The sequence below is a fragment of the Chlorocebus sabaeus genome, chromosome 8 (assembly GCF_047675955.1).
Source record: "Chlorocebus sabaeus isolate Y175 chromosome 8, mChlSab1.0.hap1, whole genome shotgun sequence".
Taxonomy (NCBI): domain Eukaryota; kingdom Metazoa; phylum Chordata; class Mammalia; order Primates; family Cercopithecidae; genus Chlorocebus; species Chlorocebus sabaeus.
Window position 1 is genome coordinate 98,991,028 of NC_132911.1, and position 25,885 is coordinate 99,016,912.

Below are 25,885 nucleotides of genomic sequence, written 5' to 3' on the forward strand. Positions count from 1 at the left end.
CCATGTGTACAGTCACTAGTTATAAAAATAATGATAGCATTGCTGCTTGCCTCATAGGGAATAAATAAAACAAACATCTTTACAAATGACTTGTAAGAATCATGCTGCCCTATTACTTCAATTTAGACAGTATTCATTTTAGAAGGAAAAAGAATGAGAACAAACCATTGTGGAAGACAGTATGGTGATTCCTCAAGGATCTAGAACCAGAAATACCATTTGACCCAACAATCCCATTATTGGGTATGTACCCAAAGGATTATAAATCATTCTGCTATAAAGACACATGCACACGTATGTTTACTGCAGTACTATTCACAATAGCAAAGACTTGGAATCAACCCAAATGCCTTTCAATGATAGACTGGATAAAGAAAATGTGGCACATATACACCATGGAATACTATGCAGCCATAAGAAAGGATGGGTTCATGTCCTTTGTGGGGGCATGGATGAAGGTGGAAACCATCTTCTCAGCAAACTAACACAGGAACAGAAAACCAAATACTGCATGTTCTCACTCATAAGTGGGAGTTGAACAATGAAAACACATGGACACGGGGAGGAGAACATTACACACCGGAGGCCAGTTGGGGGGTTAGGGGGTAAGGGAGGGATAGCATTAGGAGAAATACCTAATGTAGATGATGGGTTGATAGGTGCAGCAAACCACCATGGCACGTATATAATTATGTAACAAACCTGCATGTTCTGCACATGTATTCCAGAACTTAAAGTATAATAATAATAACAAAAGAATGAGAACATTTATTAAGCAGTTATTCTGAACCAAACACTATGCTAGTAACTTCTCATGTGTTATATGATTTAATCCTTACAACAAACTTACAAAGGCGGTATTACAATTCATATAGATAAGGTGAATGAAGCATAAAAAAGTCATGTAACTTTCTAAGGGACATGACTCTGAACTCTGATTTTGTTACACTTCATTTTGTCATCCCTTATCTCAAGGCATTTGGGGAAAGTCAAATTTAATTATCATGTACTTGTATATATACATAACTAATGAAATCTTTTTTCTTTTTTGGTTTTTCTAGTGTAATCTTAAAATAGGGGACAAAATGATGTCACAAACCCAATGAAATACAATAAGATGCAAAATCTCTAAAGAGATTGCCTATTTTAAATTTTTTCTTTGCTGCAGGAACTATTTTATACAAGAGATATTGCTGATTACTGGGAGCAGTAGGTTGGCTGATAGAGATTTTGTTAAAACAACAGTTGAGAAATATCAGCATTTGAAGTTTATGGCTAAGCTTCATCATAATGCTTTTGGATACACATTTTTCTTTCATATGCTTAAATATCAGTAAGAAAAAGAGAGAAAGCAATTCAGGCTCAGAGTCTGATGACACATTGTCTGGCCCAAGAAAAAGTACTAAGTTTACTGACATCAACAAACAGGTTCTAGGTATATACCGCCAAGTCAGCGTGGTCTGTTCTTCCTAAACTTGGACCTGTTCCTTTGAATACCCATGTTATTTTACACATGCATGTACACACACATTCTCTTTATGCATGCATGTATACACACACACATATATCAGAGTTATGGCATACTTCTCCTCCCCAATGTAAACAAATTATCTATTTAACTGGATGCTTGGAAACTTTTCTGTTGACACTAAAACAATTTTTTTTGACTGGGCATAGTGGTTCACACCTGTAATCCCAGCACTTTGGGAGGCTCAGGTGGGAGGCTCACTGTAGCTCAGGAGTTCAAGGCTGCAGTGAGCTATGATTGCAGCACTGCACTCTAGTCTGGGCAACAGAGAGACTCTGTCTCAAAAAAAAAAAAATCATCAAAATGATTTCAAATTAATACCCATCCAAATGAATATTTTACTATAAAATAAAAGAAGTAAATAATACAGAGTAATTATTTATTACTCATTTCTAGGCAGGATGAGGGTCTGAGAGTAAAAGACAGTTCAAATACAGAAGTTACCTGGCTTAACAATTGTTACTTGCTAAAGACAGAAAATTATTATAAATATTAAAAAACAAATAGGCAAAACATCTTGAAAGTTTTATAGGCTTTGCATTTTAAAATTATAGATGATTAGAAACTATACTTTTCTTCTACTGATACTAAAATAGTTTCATTTTCAGCTTAAATTATAACAGTTAATAATTTATCTGACTGTATATAAACATAATATTCTTTCTACATTTTAGTTTTAAATAGTACAATATTAAAAAGCTTATAAATTGCCAATAAAAATGGGAACTCACACATACATTTCTGACATTGGGGGATTATTATAATTATTATGTTATGGAATGCCAAACATAGGCAATGTATGTACGTTTTAGGATAGTTATAATGAAATAATAAAAGGAAAAAAAAAAAGGACAACTTTGTCCCTTCAACGTAGACGCAATGTAGGTTACTTTGGGAGGCCGAGGTGGGCGGATCACGAGGTCAGGAGATGGAGACCATCCTGGCCAACATGGTGAAACCCTGTCTCTACTAAAAATACAAAAATTAGCTGGGCTTGGTGGCGTGCACTTGTAATCCCAGCTACTCAGGAGGCTGAGGCAGGAGAATCACTTGAAGCTGGGAGGCAGAGGTTGCAGTGAGCCGAGATCGCACCACTGCACTCCAAACTGGCAACAGAGTGAAACTCTGTCTCAAAAAAAATTTCTTTTTTCAAATTAGTGATTTAGTAAATTTGCTTACTGGAATAAAAAAGGATTGCATCATTATGAATAGTGTGTCAAATTCTATGAGGTTTTGAATGTGTGGATCTTGTTGCTCTGCTATTTTTTTCCAGCAGTTGACTTCAATCAACATCCCCCTAGGTTTCTGACTCAATTACATGTAGATAAAACTTTTGGGATATAATACATTTTTATTAAAAGATAAAATCTGTCATAATATCCTTTTTTTTTTTTTTTTTTGAGACGGAGTCTCACTCTGTTGTCCAGGCTGGAGCGCAGTGGTGCAACCTTGGCTCACCACAACCTCCGCCTTCCAGGTTCAAGAAATTTTCCTGCCTCAGCCTCCAGAGTAGTTGGGATTACAGGCATGCACCACTACGCCCAGCTAATTTTTGTATTTTTAGTAGAGATGGTGTTTTATCATGTTAGTCAGGCTGGTCTTGAACTCCTGACCTCAGCTGATCTGCCCTCCTCAGCCTCCCAAAGTGCTGGGATTACAGGCGTTAGCCACCATGCTTAGTGTGTCATGGTATCCTTAATACAAAAGTATTAGGATTGGCCATTATAAGATCTATTCTGTTGCAATGCTAGACTTACTACAGTAAATTTTACAAGTATGTAAATATGTCATGGCTAGGAAAAGGATTCTAATGATCAGATCTTCCTCCCTTCAGTAGGGTGGCTGGAATAAATTTAGCGTAAGACTAAGAAGATTATAACTTTGTTTCAATTACTCCCTTTCAGTGTGCTCTGTATCACACATTTAAACTATATAGTACATATGTAGCAGAGGGTTTGTGGCAGATTGGAAAGCTCCCAAAATCTCTCAATGGGGTTGGGAACTAGAAATTTTGAGGGATCTGATTTCCTGAATGTGCTGCTATTGTAGGGCTCCTCAGATCTCAGTGATGTCAGGAAGAAGCCCAATAGGTTACCTGCTGGTTCAGTTATGCTTTGTCTTTTCACTTACTCACCTAATAAACGATATGTTAACCTGATCCTACCAGAAAAGTCCACAGGCTGCCTGAAAAATTATATTACTTGTTGTTTACTTCACTTGATGGAGTTTTAGGCATTAAAGGATAGAAAGTACTTGGTAAATCCAACAATAACCTGTATGTATTAGGATTTTTATGATTTTGGATGCATCAAACTCTTTTTATATATTATTGGTTATTCAAAAGAGAAAATAACTTTTGATAGTTAAATGAACTAAAGAGGGAAAAATAAGCTAAAACTAGTAACATATATTTAATATTGTGCATAACATTGCTTTGAGTTGATGAGGTAAGATCAGCCATGAGGCAGTGTTTTTGCAAAATACCTGTAACCACTCCTGAATACCCTTCCGTTAGCCACTGATCACCTGGTTTCTGCCATGTCTAAATTATGATCTTTGGTAACAAGAAGTCTGACTGGAGGAAGTGTTGTAGACACTCCTAAATGACCTCTTTGCCCTGGCTGGCTTTATCCACTTTAACTGCTACAAGTGGGAGAATGTTTTGCTAAACGTATTAGCAATCAACATTGCAGCTGCTAATGAAAAACTAGATATTTGTATGGAACTCCATAATCAAACCTCTATTAAACAGAAGACAGATTAATAAATAATGTAGATGCCTGTCACATTAGTAAAGAATGTAGACAGTGAAACATCCATATATCAGGAATAATTCCAGAGTGTTATAATACATTATCTTCCTTAGTCCATTTGGTCTTCAAAAATGTATGTAGTTGTATCAATAAAATTCACTGCCTTTTCCCACAGGGAATGGTATTGTTAGGGACTATTGTCTAAATATGATGATGATTCATGGAGACCGCTCTCATGGATGCATCTGTCCGAATGTGCAGTCTGCATTCTTAATGTTTACCACAAACCCAGCGAAGCTGATGATCTGTCTGAAGGTCAGTCACTTCTTCAATAGTTCTCCAGCTACACTGGCAGGCATATGCCCGTGTTCCTTTCTTCTTTACCAACTTAGCTTTTAATTTGTGGAATTCTGGCATGTTGTTCCTATCAGTAAAACAGGAAAGTTTTAGCATAGTGCCTTTGTTCAGTGCTTAATGATTAAAAAAAAAATTGTTTTTTAAGATAAGAAGGTCATTGCTTTCTTTTCTTTCTTTTTTTTTTTTTTTTTTTTAGGAGTCTCACTGTTACTCAGGCTGGAGTGCAGTGACACGATCATGGCTCACTGCAGCCTTGACCTCCCAGGCTTCTACCTCAGCCTTCCAAGTAGCTGGGACCACAGGCATGTGCCACTATGCCCGGCTTAAAAATTTTTTTTTGTAGAGACGAGGTCTCAGTATGTTGTCCATGTTGATCTCAAACTCCTGGGCTCAAGTGATCCACCCACCTCAGCCTCCCAAAGCGCTGAGATTGCAGGCGTGAATCATGGTGCCCAGCCTATTTTCTTATTTTCCCAGTATCCGAACACTAAACAACCAAGATCCCCTCACACTAACATTAGATGATATGCTTCGGTGTTCTCTTTCTGATGGTATTTCTTTGATAATCTGTACTTTTTATGGCAATTCTCTAGGCCAGTTTATTGACTGTTGTGGAATACAGTAACTTAAAGGGCTGAAGAATTACGAACATCCTATTAGAGATGAAATAATATGAAAATAGGATGGAAAGGATGGTGGTTCATCTCCTACCTCAGATACTCACCTACGCTGTATTTTAAAAGCCTGCAATATGGCAAGTTGAGAGAACATCAGAGGCATAAAGATCATAGGTTTCTGATGAATTAACTATAGAAAATTTTCATTAGTTTCAATGATCTATTTACTCATACTATCAGCAACAAAAAGTCTATCCTGAAATAAATATTAATAATGTTGAAATAATTAAATCAACAAGTAGGGCCATCGTAAAAATGATAACCACTGGATTTGATACTATTATAAAAAAAGACTACAGAAGTTTAATTAATAAAAAAATCAATTATGATTTCATGATAATCCATGTAATGAGTTCATATAAACATTCCATGGCAAAGAAAAATGGAAAAAAATTTTAAAAATGATGAAAAAATACAAAGTGAAAGGATGAAATACAGTATGAATACCGGAAAAAGAGATACAGTACCTAACCACTACTTGTGGATATCACTACAACAGAAGGCAGGCTACAAAGTGCCCTCTGCTGGTCAATGGGCACCACATTCAGTATTACACTGTACAAAATTCAGGCTCAATTTAGAAGGATAGAACCTCACAAAACCTGAGGTTTTCCAAGCCAACTATCTGACTTCAGGAAACAGACTGACCAGCTAAACGACTTAGCTAAGGGAAGAAATGAATAATCTAAATTTTAACAGAAAGAAAAAAACTCTGCCAAAACTAGGTTGTTGAGGAAAAATGTCCTTTATTTGATCTGCAAAATATTTTGAAAACTTAACATTTGACACTTGACTGAATCCTTAGAGATTTTAGGATTAGAAATCATGAATAGGCAGGGATCTAATTATGACATTTAAAATGCTTTTTAAAATGCACATATCTTAAAAGCTTAGGGAAAAATCATTCCATTCCTTAAAGAAAACACATGATTTAATAGAAAAATAAAAGCATTTTCTTCAGCTGTTGTGGCAAGGTGGTAAGTATAGCTTACACTTCTTTTAGAATGTTCTAAAACTTGTCCGGCTGTGGGGGGTCATGCCTGTAATCCCTGCGACTTTTGGGGGCCAAGGTGGCTGGACCACTTGAGCTCAGGAGTTCGAGACTAGCACGGGCAACATGGTGAGACCTCATCTCTACAAAATTAGCTGGATGTGGTAGCGCACACCTGTATTCCTAGCTACTTGAGAGGCTGAGGCCGGAGGATCCTTTGAATCCAGGAAGTGGAGGTTGCAGTGAGCTGAAATTGCAGCACGCACTCTAGCCTGGGCAACCCGGCTTGGGAGACTGACTCAAAAAAACAAAAGGCCAGGTGCAGTGGCTCGCACCTGTAATCCCAGCACTTTGGGAGGCTGAGGTGGGCGGATCACAAGGTCAGGAGATCGAGATCATCCTGGCTAACACAGTGAAACCCCGTCTCTACTAAAAATACAAAAAATTAGCCGGGCGTAGTGGCAGGCACCTGTAGTCCCAGCTACTCGGGAGGCTGAGGCAGGAGAATGGCGTGAACCTGGGAGGTGGAGCTTGCAGTGAGCTGTGAGCTGAGTTTGCGCCACTGCACTCCAGCCTGGGCAACAGAGCGAGACTCCATCTCAAAAAAAAAAAAAAAAAAGCTCTAAAATTTCTCAAAGTTAGGATACATTTACTTCTCTCATCTGTAAAATAGGACAATAAAACAACTGAACAGCATTCCACTGTTTAACATTTAAATTGTCTTTGGTCATTGTCCACTTCTGGTTTCCTCAGTGATTATTCCACATCCTCCTCCACTCTCTTATTTTCAGCAGATCACATCTTCATTCTCAAAACCAGGTCGCCAGGTATGAAAGCCTTCAATTTCCTGGCAAGCTCTCCCTGTACACATCAGTACCTTGCTGGCTTCCTCTCAGTCACAGAGGTCTTCCTTTTCCTATCCAAGGCTCACCTCCCATCAGTGCTCTTGGCCTTATTGTCTCTATTAACTTGCTGCTCACATGCTTGTCCCCGCCCATGTCTCCCTTCCCTTGGGTTCCTCTCATCTTATGAGCCCAGTATCTAAGAGTGTCATAGACTAGGTGCTGAATAATGTCTACTGGTAAACACCAATATACTGTACAAAATAAATATCGTATCAATGATTTATATCTTGATGGTGGAGACAGCCTTATTCTTTAGCTGTTCCATTCTCTTATCTCCCAGAGATATTCCTAAGTGTCTTGAAAACTGAGACAGTATTTTCTACTGATTTAAATAATGACTACTTGTTTATTTTTAATAGTATAATAAATCCTCTAGCTGTCACTGTTTTTTCTAAAAAGACATATATTTTAAAACCAGGCTGCCACAGATCTAGGGTAAACCAACTGGTATTCTTGATGACTCTGAGATGCTGCAAGTTCCTCAAGTACCAACTAAGTTATCCATAGTTTACTTTATGCCTGTGTTCACCACTGTCTTGATGTTACATGCATTTTATTATCCTATGATAGTTTTATGAAAATTCATGCTTCATCTTGGAGACATATGGAGATTATTAGCCACTTATCAGATTAACTAGTAGATAGTAAATAGTAGAGGGTTTAGAAAAGTCAGAAAAGGAAAAGTCAAACTGTAATTAAAAGTCAACTTTTCCACTTATAGGGTAAAAAGTGGGCTAAGCCTAAAAGTATGGGTTCCTGACCTCAGATTTTGGGAATACATTAGGCTTTATTTGGATTGGAAACTGTAAAATTTTTAAAGTTATAATTTTTCCATGTATTTTTATATTTGAATTGTGTGTATATGTATGAGGAGGATTCAAAGTTTTCATAAGATTTTCAAAGTGGTTCTTGATGTGAGAAAGTTTAACAACTATTAAATTAGGGTATACTCATAGATTTACCCAAGAATGGCTGCCAAAAGAGGTGTAGGGGAAAGTCTCTTACCCTTTTCTTTATGCTATTGAAAAGTGCTGCAATAATACACTGTATTAATTTTTAGCTTTAAATTTTTAATTGAAAATGTCAATGTAAAGTTCAAATATATTTTTATAACTTGTAACACCTTAAAGATATTAGGTATTCTGTAAGTGTATAAGAATGTACAAATTATATAAATATGAGCAAGACATTATCTCAGCCACAGGGAGAAAGGTAGTCATACACCAACCTAAAAGCTTCAGTTTTATATTACAGTATGTAATAGGTTCAAAGCACTGTGATTACACAGGAAGGGAAGAGTTTTCTTCCAGTTGAGAGAGTGGTGAAAGAATCATGGAAGACATGTGATGAACTTTACTCTGAAGGACAGGTAGAGTTTAGGTAGATAAAATGGTGGGAAGGCATCCTAGGAGGTAAAGAGGTTGTACCAAGTCAGAGGCAATGGGAGCCTTGAGTACTCTCATGTAAATGAAATCTTTCAAAGGTGAAATATACATTGTGAGAAGACAAAGGTGGATGATGGATGGATGGGAGCTGGATTATGGAGGGTCGTGAACGCCATGCTAAGGAATTTGGATATTATTCTGTAGGTGGAAGGGTGTTGAGCAGTAGGACGGTATACTCTGAGCTATGCTTTAATTCTGAACAAGGGAAGGATGGTCTGAAAGAAGAGACTGTAGGCAGAAAAACCAGTGAGGAGGTTATTTCTGTATTCTTGTCCAGAAGTAACATGTCCTTATCTAGGTTGACAGCAGGCAGATGGAGAGAAGGAGATGGATGACAGAAACACAGTCATGCATTGCTTATGCTTTGTTAGGCAATTCCATCATTGTGGGAATATCACAGATTGAGCTTATACAAACCTAGACGGTACAGCTTACCACACACCTAGGCTATATGGTATAGGCTACAAACCTCTACAACATGTTACTGTTTATACCAGCATCACTGCAAACATGTGCAATGCATTGCAGTACAATATTACAATGGCGATGATGTCACTAGGGGATAGGAATTTTTCAACTCCATTATAATCTTATGGAACCACCATGTATATATGTATGCAGTCCATTGCTGACTGAAGCATCATAATGTAGCACATGACTATATTGAAGAGGTGAAGCTCACATGATCTGGCCTAATCCGCCCGGACAGAATATATCAAAGTAAGAAATATAAAGTACTTGGTACTTTCTTCAGAGTGAAGTTCTTTAGTAACATACCTGAAAAACAGATAATCACATGATTTGTCCCACATATAGTCATCATAGCTGACTACCAAGAAATCACAGGCTATACAACGCAGATGGTCACATGCTCTGTTCAGAAAAAAAAAATTGTATATTAAAGATTATTGGTATCTTTAAATGTGAAGACACGGTGATTTATTTATGGGATATACCACATATTACAGACTACTGAATAAACAACAGAAAAGTACAGATTAATCTGATTATAAATCTTTATACTAAAGCATTATTTGCAGTCTAAACCTTAAGGTTAAATTTTTGCACAAACCTATTTTACTACGATCTTGTACACTGAACATACACATATATTATATAGATACAAAAGAAAATAGATTTGTAGATCTTTTAATTCCATGGTTTTCAAATTAGGTCTGAGGGAGATCTTCACATAAGCTAACTTCTTTAAATGCTTCCCTTCTTACTGAAATTTTCAGGAATATCTCTACCAAAGAATATGTCACATGACATTGAAATGAATCTGTTTTTCAGATAAGCTGATTAAGCGCTGGGAAAAGATTGTATTTGTTTGCTGCCTCACAACTTGGCATAATGCATTCATTCACTCACTTAAAAAATATTTATTGAGAGTCTGGTATGTGCTAGTGAGATTCTGTATTCATAGAGCTTCGATTGTAGTGAGAGAAGAAATAAACAATGCTCATGATAACTAGGTTATATACTAACCTGGAGGGATATCTGAACCAAGGTGCACACTAACACGTATAGCATGATCCTATTTTTGTAAAAATGACCCCCCCAATAAATTCCTATATAGGTGGCTAGAAGTTTATAAGAACATGGAGCAAAATGTAGAAAGTTATATACTACACAGTAACACTGGTTGCATCAGGAGTGGTTGAATAAAGGGAAGGAAGGGAGATTATTATCTTTTTCTTTATACATGTTTCAATTTTGTTTTTATTCTTCCAGTAAGCACATAATAATTCTGTAATGAAAAAATAAAACAAACTCATCATTAGATTTTTTTCATTTATTTCCCTTCAAAGTTCAGATACGCTAATTTCAAAACTGCAAATACCTTTGGTCTGAAAGTTTCTTTGAGAATAAATGCTTTGTATTTCTAAAAATACTATTAACTATAATAATAATGAAACATTTAAAACCTATACAAGTTTCATAGGCAAGTCCATATTTTCTTTCAAACTGTTAGCAATTTATGAAGTTGCATTTCTACATTTGGAAATTCAGCAACTACATTTGTACACATTTGAACTCAGACTTTGAATGTACAAGTCAGGAAATGCAAAATGATAGTTCTCAAAGTTACTATGACCTGCTTTCTTATGCATACATAGTTTATTACATGATTGCACAGAGTGTTAACTTTAATGCCTTAATACACATGTGCAATTTGGCTGAATTATTGCTGTTGTGGGAACTATAATTTAGAATTTCCTGACATTTTGTATGTGTAAAATCTCAACCATAATGTTAAATACAGCTTTTTAATTTAATTTAAAATTTAGTAGTTTATTCAAATCTATTCACACCACCACATTTTCCTACAAACACTGTCCTTTGAGAAACATAAAACTAACTTGCAGCTAAGAAATCATTCCACTGCTACGATTTACTCTATTAGATCATAATTAGTACCAGTCTATGGAATAATCCAGTCTTGCAAGTAGTTTAAAAAATAATTGAGAGTAAAATTCGATTGGTTTGAAAATGCCTTCATTTTATCTGTAGTACTTATTACTGCCACCATGCTTCCTACTACTATTCTCTCCCCTTTCCATCAACAAATGAAAGACAAATCTTTTTCTAAAATCTAAAGTCATTCAGCATTACCTCAAACCAGAGCTGTATCTAGAAATCAAACAAACAACACAAATAGGCAGGATAGATTCAATTTCCTTTATGCCCTGGCCATGTAAATCAGTACTTCTTTTCAGGGCTGAAATATATTTCTCTTTCATAACTATGTAAATAAAAGCATATCTAATATAAAGTCATGACTCCAGTGAAAGACAAATTGTCAGGTCTTTCCCTCTAAAATGTAGAGGAAATCACACATGTCACCAAGAGCTTTGTTCTTTTGTCCAGCTAATAAGTAGAATTCACTATTTTAAAGATGTTTATGACAAGAATGCCCCAAATCTAACCCAATATAATCTTCTGCCCAGACACTGTGGTTCTCTGTTAAATCCTATCAGATCTACACAATGGGACTAGAGAAACTTGATGTTTGGACAGTTTGAAGATAACAGCAGTTCCAACAGCAACATCAGCTGAGATTCTTCCCATACATTACATGGCTTTCTGCTACGTGGTATAATAGAAACCATAATGGATTAGGTATCAAGTAATGAACTTGAATCCTTGCTTTGTAATAATTGATGTGACCTTGAGCAAGGCACATTATTTGGGAGTCATTCTTAACAACTTTCTCTCTTACCTTCCTTAGTCAATCACTGAATTCTGTCAATTCTATATTCTAAATACTTCAAATTTGAGCTTTTCCCTAAGTCATTGCTACCACACAGGTCACAGCTCCCATCTTCTCTTTCCTGTCTTGCCCCTCCAACTCCCAAGCCATTTTCTGCACAGCAGCTGACATGACTTTTTTAAGAAACACAAATCTGGCCCATTGCACACAGGACATACTTTTTCCAAAATCCTCTAAAGGATTACAGGACCCTAAGTCAAATGTCCCTCCACTCTCTCTCCAGTCTCCTCAGCGGCCATTCTTTCCCTACCCATTATGCTCCAGCACGGCCAGATGCTCTCTGTTCCTCCCACCAGAGGAACACCCCCAGCTCCTCCCCTTCTCAGGGATCTTCTAAACATGTGTGTGCTCTGGTTCCAATGGTCACCTCTCTTTGCCTAACTCCTACTCATTTTTCATATTGTGGTTTATCTTCTCAGAGAATTATTCCTTGATCCTTCATATTAGTTAGAGTGCCCATTATTTATGCTTATAGTATGCCATACTTTCCCTTTATGTCACATATCAAATGGAAATTAAATACTTATTTGTGGGATATCTATTTAAAGCCTATCTCCTTATCTGCACTGAAAGCTTACGGAGGACAGGAAGTGTCCATTTATTTGTTCACCATAATTTGTTCATTTAATCCTTAGGACCTACCAGGTGATTAATATGTGTTTGACGAATTTAACACAAGTACCTCCATCTCTTCATTTATAAAATGGAGGTAAAAATTCTTCATCGGCATCTTGGGTTTTTCTCCTGTGGAGTAGGTAAGTCAATATGCATATATAAAAAGTACTCTGGACAGTATAAAGTACTTCACACATAAAATGTTGCATATGCAGATGAACACATGTGTTTATCTTTCTATGGGTGCAAATTGTGTGTCATGAAAGGGGCAACTAATAAAAAGTCTGCGAATACAAATATTTACCTGCACATATATATGCAACTGGTATCTCTTCTTACAGCTGTGCAGGAGGTAGAAATGGGGTATAATTGATTTTGGCATCCCACTTGGACTAACAGTATGTGATAGGAGCCTCGAGCTATGAAAACAGGCTGTTCTTTGGTTTACTGAAATTCCATCTAGCATAGATTTTGTCTGTGCTAGAACTAAATCAAAGTACACACAAAATATTTCATACATAAGAAAATCTTAACGAAATGTTTACTTTTTAGAAGTAAACCAGAATGTATTTTTTAAAAGATCATTCATGAAAACAGAAGGCACCTATAAGTATATGTATTTCCTGAGATTAAATGGAAAACTAGTAGTAGAATAAATATTCTAGTCCCTGAGATATAACAAGAAAGCAGGACTAACGGATGAGAAAGACACCTTAATTAGAACCCAGTGTGCCTGCAGTACCTAGCTGTCTCTTCCACCATAAGCATATTTTTCATGTATTATTTCATTTAATCCTCAGAGTATCTCCATGAAATATGTTTAGTTTTTAAGAGTGAGGAAATAGGTTTTAGAAGATAACATCCCTTCTTAAGGCTTCAGAGCTTCTAAGTGGCAGAGTGAGGCTTTGAACTCAGGCATTCTGTCATCAGAGCCCTTCCGTTTCATGCCACAGGAGTAATCATGTGCTGCTTTGTTCCTCACTGGCCAATGTTTTGCCTTTCATTGATAACCTAACACAGGGTTTACGACATGGACATTCAATGGATTTAAAAAATGGAAAAAATTCAAATGGAAAAATCAATCTGCAGTATGTGAATTAAACAGATAAGACAGCAGGAGACATGCATTAGAAGGGAGTATTGTTTCAGATAGGGAATAAATGTAAATATACTCAGACGCAGAAAAATGCAAGTGGAAAGTACAGAATGACAAGTGTCCCAGTGGAAGTGGAATATCTGACCCAGGCCTTAATTGGAGCTGAAGGAACTAAAGAGAGAAGAGGAACAACAAGGATAACAATTTGGTAAAGCAAATAGTAAGTTTAGAGTTAATGTGAGACAAATGGCAACTCTCACTTCCCTTCTAAATAGAGGAGAGGCACTCAAAATAATATTTTAGGGATATTATCTTGAATGCTATATGTGGGTGATACTAGAAAAGGTGGAAGTGGATGCTAACTGGGAAACTGCTGCTGTGGTTCATGGGTGACTTGATAGATGCCTGGAATAGAGGAGGCATGGCTCTGAAAATGACGGAGACAAGTCTCAACTGAGTTGAGACAGGTAATTTAGGATTGATAGCAACAACACTAAATTCACCTCTACAGGCAGTTTGTAGCTCTAATTTTTTTGTACAGAGAGTCCTTGATACATGATGATTCAATTACTATTAATTCTTCTTTAAGGCTCTAACAGCAGGTAACATTCCAATGGATTTATATTAGCCTTTGGCTGCCTGGTGTTCCCATATAAGGCTTCTCCAGACTCCTAATTGCACTTTTGTCCTATAGCCCTACCTTCTGGGCATTGTCCTTGGATGTAGGCTGGCACCACCACAACCCTCCAACAATGTTTTTTTAACTCCCACTTCTATTATTCAATACAGTTAATTTGCCACAGTGATGTTTTGGTCAATGATAGACCATATATACAACAGTGGTCCTACAGAATTATAACAGAGCTGAAAAATTCCTATTCCTAGTTACATCATAGCTGTCCTATATAGCACAATGCTTACTCATGTGTTTGCGGTGATACTGATGTAAACAAACCTACTGAGCTGCCAGCTGTATAAAAGTAGTGCATACAATTATGTCTAGTACATAACACTTGATAATGATAATAAACTATGTTACTAGTTCATGATTTTACTATACTATACTTTGTATCATTATTTGAGAATGTACTCCTTCTACTTATTAAAAAAAGTTAACTGTAAAACAGCCTCAGGCAGGTCTTTCAGGAGGTATTTCAGAAGAAGGCACTGTTTTTATGAGATGACAGCCCCATGCATGTGGTAGCCCCTCAACGAAGACCTTCCAGCGGGGCAAGATGTGGAGGTGAAGGACAGTGACATGGATGATCCAGACCCTGCATAGGCCTAGGCTAATGTGTGTGTTGTGTCTTCATTTTTAACAAAAAAGTTTAAAAAGTAAAAAACAATGAAACAATTGAAAAAAGCTTATGAATAAGGATACAAAGAAAGAAAATATTTTAGTATAGCTGTACAGTGTTTGTGTTTTAAATTACTATTAAAAAAGAATCAAAAGTTAAAAGTTTATAAATGAAAAGTTTCAGTAAGCTTAGGTTAATATTATTAAAGACTTTTTAAAGTAAACTTGGCCGGGCGCGGTGGCTCAAGCCTGTAATCCCAGCACTTTGGGAGGCCGAGACGGGCGGATCACGAGGTCAGGAGATCGAGACCATCCTGGCTAACACAGTGAAACCCCGTCTCTACTAAAAACACAAAAAACTAGCCGGGCGAGGTGGTGGGCGCCTGTAGTCCCCGCTACTCGGGAGGCTGAGGCAGGAGAATGGCGTAAACCCGGGAGGCGGAGCTTGCAGTGAGCTGAGATCCGGCCACTGCACTCCAGCCCGGGCGACAGAGCAAGACTCCGTCTCAAAAAAAAAAAAAAAAAAAAAAAAAAAATAAATAAAGTAAACTTAGTGTAGCCTAAGTTACAGTGTTTATAAAGTCTACACTAGCGTAATCTCCTAGGCTTTCACAGTCACTCACCACTCACTCACTCACTCACCCAGAGCAACTTCCAGTCCTGTAAGCTTGGTTCATGCTAAGTGCCCTATACAGCTGTACCATTTGAAAAATCTTTTAGAATGTATTTTTGCTGTACCTTTTTAATATTTAGATACACAAATATGTACCATTGTGTTACCACTGCCTACAGTATTCAGTGTAGTTACATGCTACACAGGTTTGTAGCCTAGTAGTGTGTAGTAGGCTAGTACACCACCTGGCCTAGGTGTGTAGTAGGCTATATCATCTAGGTTTGTGTAAGTACACTCTATGATGTTTGTATATGAGGAAGTCACCTAATGACATATTTCTCAGAATGTATCCTTGCTGGTGACGCTTGACTATATAATAGTTATCCCTCCAGAAATGTGGTCAACATGCAATCATATAACTTAGGCCTTTCTTTCTTAAAAAATTAACAGAAAGTAAGTGTTTTAGAAATAACTAGATAAAAATATTTTAATAAAGTAAGCTAGGTAAGTAGGCCTCTGCCAAAAATAGAACCAAAAGCAGCAGAAGAGTAGCGTTTGCTTAAAGCCAAACTGTTTGCCCATATTATGAAAGTGCCAATGGAATGTGCTAGGACTATGGGGCTAACATGGGGTTGGGGTAGGTGGCATCATGACTATAAGACTTCCCAGAAAGAGGTACTGAGTGAGAAAACAGAGATAGGAAGGGCAGGGAAGAGACAAAGAATGTAGGGTTTCTGCTTTTGAAATATGTAAACATGTAAAATCAAGCAACTATGCTTGAGAATGTTTTGGGTAATGCAGACCTGTAGCTTTGCATGCTAACTGGCCAAGGCAGTGTGGGTAAGGCATCATGTATCTGCATGGCCACTTTGCTTCCACTGCCTGGAAAGAAGTTCACTCTTCTGTGTCCTGTGGAAACAAAGCTGGGACTGGAGTGATCCAGGCATTTCAAGTGGGGCTTAGAAAAGAGCATAAAATGAATAACACGTACCTAATATCACAGCTTTCAATAGCTATCTCCCAAGAATAAAAAACAAAGAATTCTTAGATTAGCTAATAAAAATACCTCTCCTTATAAAACAGATTGATGCGAAGATGTTAAGAACTACATGTTAACAACGGGGCATCCATTTGGAAAAAACCTAGTAAGAAAGTATAATACATTTCTGACAACCTACCTCCATGAAATATTTGTTCCAGTCCCACATGGAATAGAGCTTCCACCAAGGTACACCGGACTGCAACTAGATGTGTTCAACAGATGCAAAAATATGAAGTTATAACAAAAAATAGGAGAAGTTAATTGGCCATGTTAAAAAATTTTTGGTTTTATTGACTTTATGTTCTTGTAATCAAATTGTCTATTTTCCCTAGCAAGCCAACCATTTTAAAGAAGAGCTATTTATTGTAGGATCACTGCTTTATTGGATATAACCTGTACATTCAGGAACACTCAAGGAGTTAAAATGAGTAAAAGAAAAATGTGTTTGCCAAATAATGTAAGGGACAAAGTAAATACTGAAGAATATAACAGAACATTAATTTTGAGAAACTGTTCACACTTTTTTTAAATGGCAGAAAATTATTTACAATAGCAATAATCCCCCATTTAATTTCCTTTACATGAAGGGGGTCATAGACCATAAGAACACTGAAGATATTGCTATTGGTCTTCTGAAGGCCAACCAATGCTTTGTTGTTAAATGTCACTGCTGTTTAAATGGTAACAAAATCTACTAGACTATGCTCATAGTGTTTGTTCAATAGTGTGTATAAGTCACCAAAGCAATCTCAACTTACCTTTTACCAAGGCCTTGAATGGAAGCTCTGACAGATGTGTTACCTGAAGATTTAGATTTTAATTTCTGTTAAAAAAGCAAAACAATAAAAGGCCATGAGTAACTTAGAAAACTGTAACATGAAAACTAATATTTCTTATAACAAGAATATTTTCTAAATGACTTAAATACACATTTTGATGGCATTTTTAAGTTTCTGAAATAAAAACAATGATCAAAACCTTTTAAAGGCAAAAGGGAAGCAGAACTCCCTAAGGAATGTGCAAATTACTAACTTTTAGGCTAGGAAATTGATATATTGCCATTATTAGCATGCTAAGATTTAGAGTCACTTTATAACTCTTCAGTTAATATTACAGTTCAATGATTTAATATGAAGGACCTGCTATTTAAAACTTCATTCTAGAAAAATTCAATTGAGGAGGAAAAAAACCTCAGACTCATTTTTAAAGGCTGTGAATGTGCGTCATATGAACTAAAATTAAACTAACCAAGCTCCTGTGTAACTTCAGGAATATTAATTTTGATCAAATGGAATGGTATCAACCAATAAATGTTCTACAATAAAAATGTAGAGCTACCTAGTCACAACCATACAGTAGTTCCTATATGGTTACATAATATCATCATCATTAGCAAGCATTTATTAAGTGTTAACTGGTATATGGTACCAAACAACATAAACCAACCACACACTAGGACCACCGCCAAGGAGAGGAAGTGAGATGGAGAAAAGGCAATTTAAACTATGCAGAGTCGTGCCTTCATTTTACATAGTGGATGAGGAAATTTAATAGAGGCGAAAATATTGTTTTACTATGTCGCTCAACTCTTATTTGATGTTAACCAGAAATGGAAAAAATTTTGGTACATGTCTGAAAAATAACAATATGCACGAATCTTTCTGTTTGGGGAGCATGTTTCATGTGCCATCCAGACTCATGCTTATGACTCTAAGCTGGCACACTCTGAGGTTCATTGTTGGTTCCTGGGCTTTCTTGTGTGGGTCTGGGAACAGTTCAGAAATGCGACAGAATGGGAGAGCTGGGGGTGCGGTGGGGCAGTAGTATTTTTAGGGCATAATATAGCCTCTAATGACAACACTGGCATAGACCATCTGTTTATCGATGTTTCTTTTCTTAAATGTTTTTTTTCCCATGAATGTTTTACTCAGACCTGCTGTCTCCTTTGAAGGCTGGAAAACTGGACATAATACATAACTAAAAAAGGAAAAGATCATGCTTAAAAATTTATTTCTTCATGACTGTAAGAGCTACTTTTATTTCAAATTAGTATATCTTAAAGCCAAGCCAGAGAAGTACTTATCTTCTTCTGAAACACCTTAACTGAAAAGATAGCGCCTCATAAACAGACATGCACCCTATAGTACTTAATAAATAATGAATTGTTCAGATGATTAATGAAGAGCAAAAAAATGATGTATTTTTTTTCTACCATTAATTAGTACTACAAATTGGCATTACTATTCAGTGCTTACACACTTACTTGGTACTTAGGAAGTATTCTCTTTGCAGGGTACAGGTGACCCTTGAACAACATGGGTTTCAACTGCACAAGTCTACTTATATGTGGAATTTTCCCAACCAAACAAGGATCAAAAATACAATATCTGTGGCACGCAAAACCCCATATACAGAGGGCTAACTTTTCATATAGGTAGGTTGTGTAAGGCTGACTGTGGAACTTGAGTATCTATGGATTTTGGTATATGTGGGGGGTTCCTGGAACCAATCTCTTGAGTATACCAAGGAATGACTATATTTAATATTGCTATTGTGTTTACATATTATTCAACTTGGCATCAGTGTATTAATTTACTTCAGGTGAATTGAAAAGTTTAATTTTGAAAAATTCAGATCTTAAAATCTATACTAGTCATTTGATTTTTAGTCTGGGTGACAAAAATATAAGTGGTCTCTATCCATATTCTTACCACAACCATTACCTAGATGTTTTCAGTCCACTGTTTTGCTTTTATCTTCCCTATCCTTTAAAAAACAAAACCCTGGTACTATAGTTATTTCTTAATTTTTTTTGCAATCTTTGTAAATTAGACTTCTATTTTTGTATCTTTCTTTTAAATCTGACAGATATGCTTGATACACACCATACTGATAAAAATTAAAATACATAAATTCTCATATACTGCCCAGTATGAAAAATGTTAAGTCATAAAGTCACTTTGGAAAACAATTTGGCAATGGGTAGAGTTGAAGATAAGCACACCTTATGACCTAGGAATTCCTCTTTTAGCTTTATACATCCTAGAGAAACTTCTGTATGTGGGTAAAAGAAGCCATGTAAAGATATCTAATGAAGGAGTAATCACTGGTTTTCCCTGTGTACATGTTAAAATTTGTATGCCTTTTCTCCAACTAAAAAAAAGATATCTGATGAAGCATTATTTGTAATAGCAAACAACTGAGCACAATGTAAATGTCCATCATCAGGAAAGTGGATAAACTGTGGCAGTTATATAATGGACTACTGTACACAGTTACAATTGTTTATGGTTATATACATATGTAATAAAAGTATAAATGTATGGATGGAAAGGATAAATGGTTATCTTTGGGAAGGAAGGCAATAGAGTACGATTTAGAGAGGTCTTAAACTATATCTTTAATTTGCACTTCTTTTTTTTAAAAAAGGTCCAGTGAAGCAAATATGGCAAAACATTAATATATGTTTAATATGGGTGGCTGTCATGGTATGTTCAGTATATAGGTTGCTGTTATATTATTTTGTGAACTTTTTATGCAGCTAAAATAGATACATAAACATTTAAAAAACTGAAATATTAACAATTTAGTCATTGCTTCATGGGATAAGAGCAACGGTATTGCATGTGAGGTGCTGAGCACATTCCCATAATGAAAGCTGTTTGTTTTTGGCCTTTTAGAAAAGTGTTCTTAGAAACTACAAGTAAATACAAGTGACCAGCTTGATGTGTGAGTTGACTTCTATGCTAACAGTTTTTCTAATATGTTATTCTTACTGAGAAATGCACAGGGAAACACATACTGAGAGTTTCTAATATTTTACTGCTTCTACAGCTCTTTAAGTGTAATAATTTCTTTAAGTAATTATATTTCTTGGAATTCAAAAGATAATGGGTAGCTACTTGCGTCTTCCTTAAGACTATTCTAAACATGTCTTGAAATAATGACAGAATTACTACATATTTATAACACTTGACTTACGGAGGGCTTTTTGTCCAAGTTGGGCTCTTCAAATATTTCATTAATAAGACTGTCAAGATCATCTTCTTTTTTAAATGTTTCTGTTAATCTGAAAAGAAAATATATGCAGAGAAAACTTGCCTGAGGTTTATGAGCAGATAAAGCTAGTATCAGAAGAGTTTTGCTTAAAGTCCATTATTACAGTTGATAGTAGAAAAACAAAAGTGATTTTAATTTTTTTCACTGTGGATACAGTCTAAGTTCGTTGAGACAAAGATACATTTTATCAGGTACAAATTCACATATGTTCTATACTATTACATACTTGATACATTTAAAACTATATACATTATATGCGAGACGAAGCTGGGTATGTACTTATCTAAATTACATAAAGCATGTATTTAATACAAAATATGTACAATGATAAGCAGAACCTGATATTATAAACAAAGATAATTTTAAGAGTCTTGCTGACTTTTCCCCTAAAGGTTGCATTGTAAGTCAACCATATCTCTTTACGAGAGGAGCCAAAGGTCATGTAATCAAATGACCACCCTACCCCCACCCCCCAAAAAAGGTGCTATTTGTTAGAATATCTCAACTACTCAACTACCTCTACCTTCTGCAGGCAAAGTCATCACTGGATTATTAATACAAACCACTACTGCACAGAATTCTATTTAATAGCTGATGCTAAATAGCTAATAGCTAAATAGTATTTACTGAATACTTACTATAACCCAGTCATTGTCCTTAGTCTTTACATGAGTTATCTTTAACCCCATTTTATAGATGAAGAAAAGGCACTGAGAGATTCAGATATCTGTTCAAGGTCATATACATAGTGGGAGAAAAGGCCTGGAATTGAATCTAGGGCAGTCCCTGCACTTCATACTATACAACATTAACTTTCTTTAGCGTTTATATGAAGTAGATGCTGTACATCAACTTTATAACTTCATTAAATTATTTGTTTTAGAAGACAAGTTTTTTAGTCAAACTCTCTAATTTCAGAAATGTATTTATTCTGACAATTTTTAACATAGGCCTTCCTTGTTACATCTTGGAGTAAAAAAATTTAACCTGAAATAAGAAAAGCAAGAGACTGCTGCCTACTACCTCATGGTTGATTCTACCTGTCTCCAGGCTTAGCCTCTTCAGTTGTACTGTAACTTTTACCCTTAATGTCTTTCACTGTATACTGGTTTCTTCCTTTGACTTAGAAGTATGCTCAAGGCTTTCTTCTTCAAAGAGATACTTTGAAAAACCCCTCTCTTAAAGCTGCCACCTTTTCTTACTCACTACTGAAAAATAGTCTATATCCACGATTTCTACTTCCTTACAAGTAGACTAGATGTAGAATCAGCTGAGTGTTAATCCTAGACAGGGGTTTCTCAACCTTGGAATGACAGACATTTTGGGTCAGATAATTCTCTGGGGTGTGTATGTGGGGGCAGGAGACTGTTGTATATTGCAGGACGTTTTACAGCATCTACCCACTAGATGCTATTAAATAATAGCACACCCTTTCCCAGGTGTGACAATAAAAAAAAGTCTCCAGACATTGCCAAATGCCCCTTGGGTGGCAAAATCATCACCAGTCTAGAGCTACTGACCTAGTTTAAATTATTTAATCTCTCTGAAACTCAAATATTTTATCTATAAAAATGATACATAGATGACTAAAATTTCTTTCAGGTATAATATTCTACTCCTGGCCTCTAATCCCCTCAACTACAGTGAAACTCTTGTCTCAAAGGTTTCCACTGCCCAAATCACTACAGTATAATGGTGGTTCTCAGTTCCAATCCTCTTTAATCTTTCAGAAGCATCTGACACTGTTGGGTACCAATTCCTTATATTTCTTTTTTGATAAGAGGTTGCTAAGATGGCCTCTTAAAATTCTCTCCTTTGGCTTTCAGGACATACTCACTGGGGTATCCTCCCTCATGCAATTTCACAATTTCAAGAATCAGATGCATCCAAACTCCACCAACCTAATCAGTACTGTTACAGATCCAAATTACCAGCTTACATAAGATTCTGGTCTGTTCTTAGATCACGCAATTTCACAATGCCTGCACTTGCCTATGCTTTGCTATAGTAATAACAATACAGTCAACATTTCATTGAGAACTCATAATTTTAAAGGACTGTATAAGACATTTTTTGGTCTTCTGATGTGATAATAATCTCAATCAAATGTTAATAAGCTTTTACTGGTTCCCTCTCTGACTCTGTTTCTGACATTCTAATCTTTTAAAGATATAGTTTCTGCTGAAAATAAAAGGTATATTCAAAATAAAATATAAACAAACCTATAATTAAATGTGAGAGGTATATATACAAAGCTTAAATCTAGATGTACTATGTCCTTGTGATTTAGCAATATGACTGTAGGCAAGTAACTAAGCATTGATTTGGTCAGTGAAATGGGGTAACGGCATTCACCTCATGGGGTTGTGAAGATTAAATGAAATAACATATATAAAGCACTCAGCATATAGAAAGAGCTCAATAAATGTTGGCTGTTATAGCTATCATCTAGAAAGCTATATTATCTTTAAATATTCCCATCTGTATCATCCCGAACCACTTTATTCCTATTGCAGTTCTTCTCAACCCACATCAGTCTTTTCTTTTTTTTACTAATCACATATTTCTTTTTATCATTTTGAACACTTCAACAAATTGCATGTCTTGACCCCTTACATTAGCAGTTGTTCCTGGTATCCAGATGTAGCATGGTCATTTATAGTATTATTTGCAAAGCTATCATTTTAGGAGGTAATATCAGTATTTTAAGTCTTATGAGAGATACAGGTTACACTGCTATACAATTAGTAGGTAATCTCCTGTTAATAAATTCAAACATAAATTGCTTCCTAGCTTTTAAGTATCAATTTTGGCTCAAGGAAAAATTTTAATATATAACATTATAAACCAGGTTGGGACTATGTTTGGTATAAGGTTTAGGCCCTTTGTTGCTGTTTTTTGTACAATTTACAACTACATTGCCAGATGAAAAGTTTTAATATAAATGACAACAGTACTGGTTCACTACGGCTTTTATGTTATTTAGTACTAAAAAATCTAATGTATTAAGGTGGGCTGAGGTACTAGAAACATTATGGATGAATTTTAGTAGAGCAAGCATGACACAACCCATGGTTGGAGAAGATCCACATAAATAGTCCCTTCCATTTTGAGCAGCTTGCTTCAATACATCCTGCCCCACCGTATGCTAGTTCTCCTAAGATGAACAGCTCTGAAAAGCTCCTTGACAGATTGGCTCTATCCCCTAGCAGGACAAATGAAAAGTACTAAAGCAACAACTGTTGTGGGATACGGATGGTAGATGTACTAAAAGGCACATAAGGAATTCCAATATACAAGATAATCAAAGTTAATGAGAGTGATATTTACAACATCCAGCCAAATGAGTGTTAGCCCATTCATAGTAATTATAGTTGTCTCTAATTTTTGTTTTAAAATGTTGCTCAGAACTCAACTAATTTTTAGAAATTTTGTTTATGTGCTCCTTTAGAATTTTTTCGATGCTTTTATCTTCACAGAGTGAATTTTTATAAATAAATGTCACTGGAGATAAGCCAGGTGAACTGGATAGTAACAGAGCTGGATAATACTTTGGGAAATCACACATACACACACCAAAAAAACAAAACCAAATCAAAGATGCAGCCAAAAAATTAACGGAGATGACGTTCTTAGATTGATCCAAGGTTGCCTCCATGTAATTTCACAAGCGTTTCCAAAATATTCTAGGCAAGAGGCAATTTCCAAAAGATTCTAGCAAGAGTTGCTGAAGGACAATACTCTGATGCAAACATTGTTTTTTTCAGGGATTGTGGGGGTAAATGGGGAAGTGAAGGAAGTCCTATTATTTAATAATTACATGGAGGAAAAACCACTGGTAAATTTGAAAGGTAGTTTTTTTTAGATCAAAAACCAAAATACTTAAGAAATGTCCCTAAATTTCCATATGTATGCCTGGCACCCTTAACTAGGGGGCCACGGAGAGAAGGAAGGTAGACGATTTAATGTTCACGATAATTAACCCTTTTGTCATGAATCTAATCTCATCTTAACTCCCTGAGTTAAAAACAAACAAACTGAGGTGCGATGGCTCACAACTGTAATCCTAGCACTTAGGGGAGGCAGAGGCGGGAGTACAGCTTGAGCTCAGGAGTTCAAGACCAGCCTGGCCAACACAGCGAGACTCTGTCTCTACGAAAAATACAAATTAGCCGGGCGTGGTAGCTCGTGCCTGCAATCCCAGCTAGGGTAGCCGAGGTGGGAGGATCGTTTGAACCGGGGAGTTGGAGGCTGCAGTGAGCTACGATCGTGCCACTGCACTCCAGCCTGGGCAACAGGACAGAGCGAGACTCCATCTCAAAAAACAAAACAAAACTGAGCTAAAGACAGAATTAGGATTGGCCTGGGGAGCGGGGTCTGAGTCTGAGGGATGAGGTTGTCTAACAGGCCCCTCACAGGGAGATGAGAACCCCTTGGCCACACAGAGGCAAAATCTGGCCCAGGTCAGCACAGCTTTCTCGGCGTTAAGAACGGGGCGCCTGAGGGGCATCCCGGTCCCCGACTAGAACCTCCTAGGCTCTGGCAGGCAGGTACAGGGTGAAGAAGACAGGCACGGGCCGCGGGCTCTGCGGGAGGGCGGGACCAGCTCTCTGCGGCCTGCCGGGGGGCGGAGTCTGCGCTGAGTGAAGAAATGCCAGAATCCGCGTAGAGGGTCGAGGGGTGAGCTGCCGCTGAGGATAGGGCGCTGAGGGGCTGAACCGTGATGTAAGGAGGGGCTGGAGTTCGCGGGCACGTTTCTTTTGGGTTGGGCGGCGGAGGGGCAGCTTTAGGGCCTGGAGCAGGGCTTTACCAGAACAGTCCACCCCTCCCGCCCCGTTAACCTGAGATTCTCTTTCGCCTCGGCTTGGTTCCGGTCGCTACTGTGTGTGCCGCCGTCGCAGCCTTTGGGCTGGTCGACCACGCCCCGTCTTAGAAGGTCAGGTGTGCAAAACTTGGACTCGACTTCATCCAAGAGCTCGTCCAGGTCCTCCGCCATCTTGAATCGCCTGGCGTTTTCCCCTCGAATCGCCAGGCTCCGGTGGTTTCCAGGGGTAACGCGGGGACCCGGCTGGTTCACGTTCCATTAGGCGTCCCTGCGCATGCGCACCGCTTCCCGTGGCAACCCGGCGCCCACGAGGCCTCACGGCAGAGAATGCGGTGGGTTAGTGAGGGGCTGGCGCATGCGGGGACGGAGTTCGGAGCTGTCTCTGCCCTGTGTCTGTGTGACTCGCGA

At 37.2% G+C, this 25,885-nt stretch overlaps 1 protein-coding gene across 1 annotated transcript; it reads right to left on the reverse strand.

Moving 5' to 3' along the window:
• Nucleotides 1–748: 748 nt before the first annotated feature.
• CFAP418 (cilia and flagella associated protein 418) lies at nucleotides 749–25,813 on the reverse strand. Its single transcript, XM_008001149.3, has 6 exons — nucleotides 25,494–25,813; nucleotides 20,575–20,662; nucleotides 17,352–17,416; nucleotides 16,730–16,795; nucleotides 9,434–9,529; nucleotides 749–4,705 (listed from the first exon to the last, which is right to left on the reverse strand). The coding sequence occupies exons 1-6, from the start codon at nucleotides 25,646–25,648 to the stop codon at nucleotides 4,552–4,554; spliced, it is 624 nt and encodes a 207-aa protein (XP_007999340.3). The 5' UTR covers nucleotides 25,649–25,813; the 3' UTR covers nucleotides 749–4,551.
• Nucleotides 25,814–25,885: the final 72 nt, after the last annotated feature.

What these genes read in the sequence shown, in the direction of transcription:
- CFAP418 (XM_008001149.3), bottom strand. Translation starts at nt 25,648, where the DNA reads ATGGCGGAGGACCTGGACGAGCTCTTGGATGAAGTCGAGTCCAAGTTT. An exon ending in GAGGCGAAAGAGAATCTCAG is followed by an intron (nt 20,663 to 25,493) that starts GTTAACGGGGCG and finishes TTTTCTTTTCAG; the next exon opens with ATTAACAGAAACATTTAAAA. An exon ending in TGTGATTATCTGTTTTTCAG is followed by an intron (nt 4,706 to 9,433) that starts GTATGTTACTAA and finishes TTTTACTGATAG; the next exon opens with GAACAACATGCCAGAATTCC.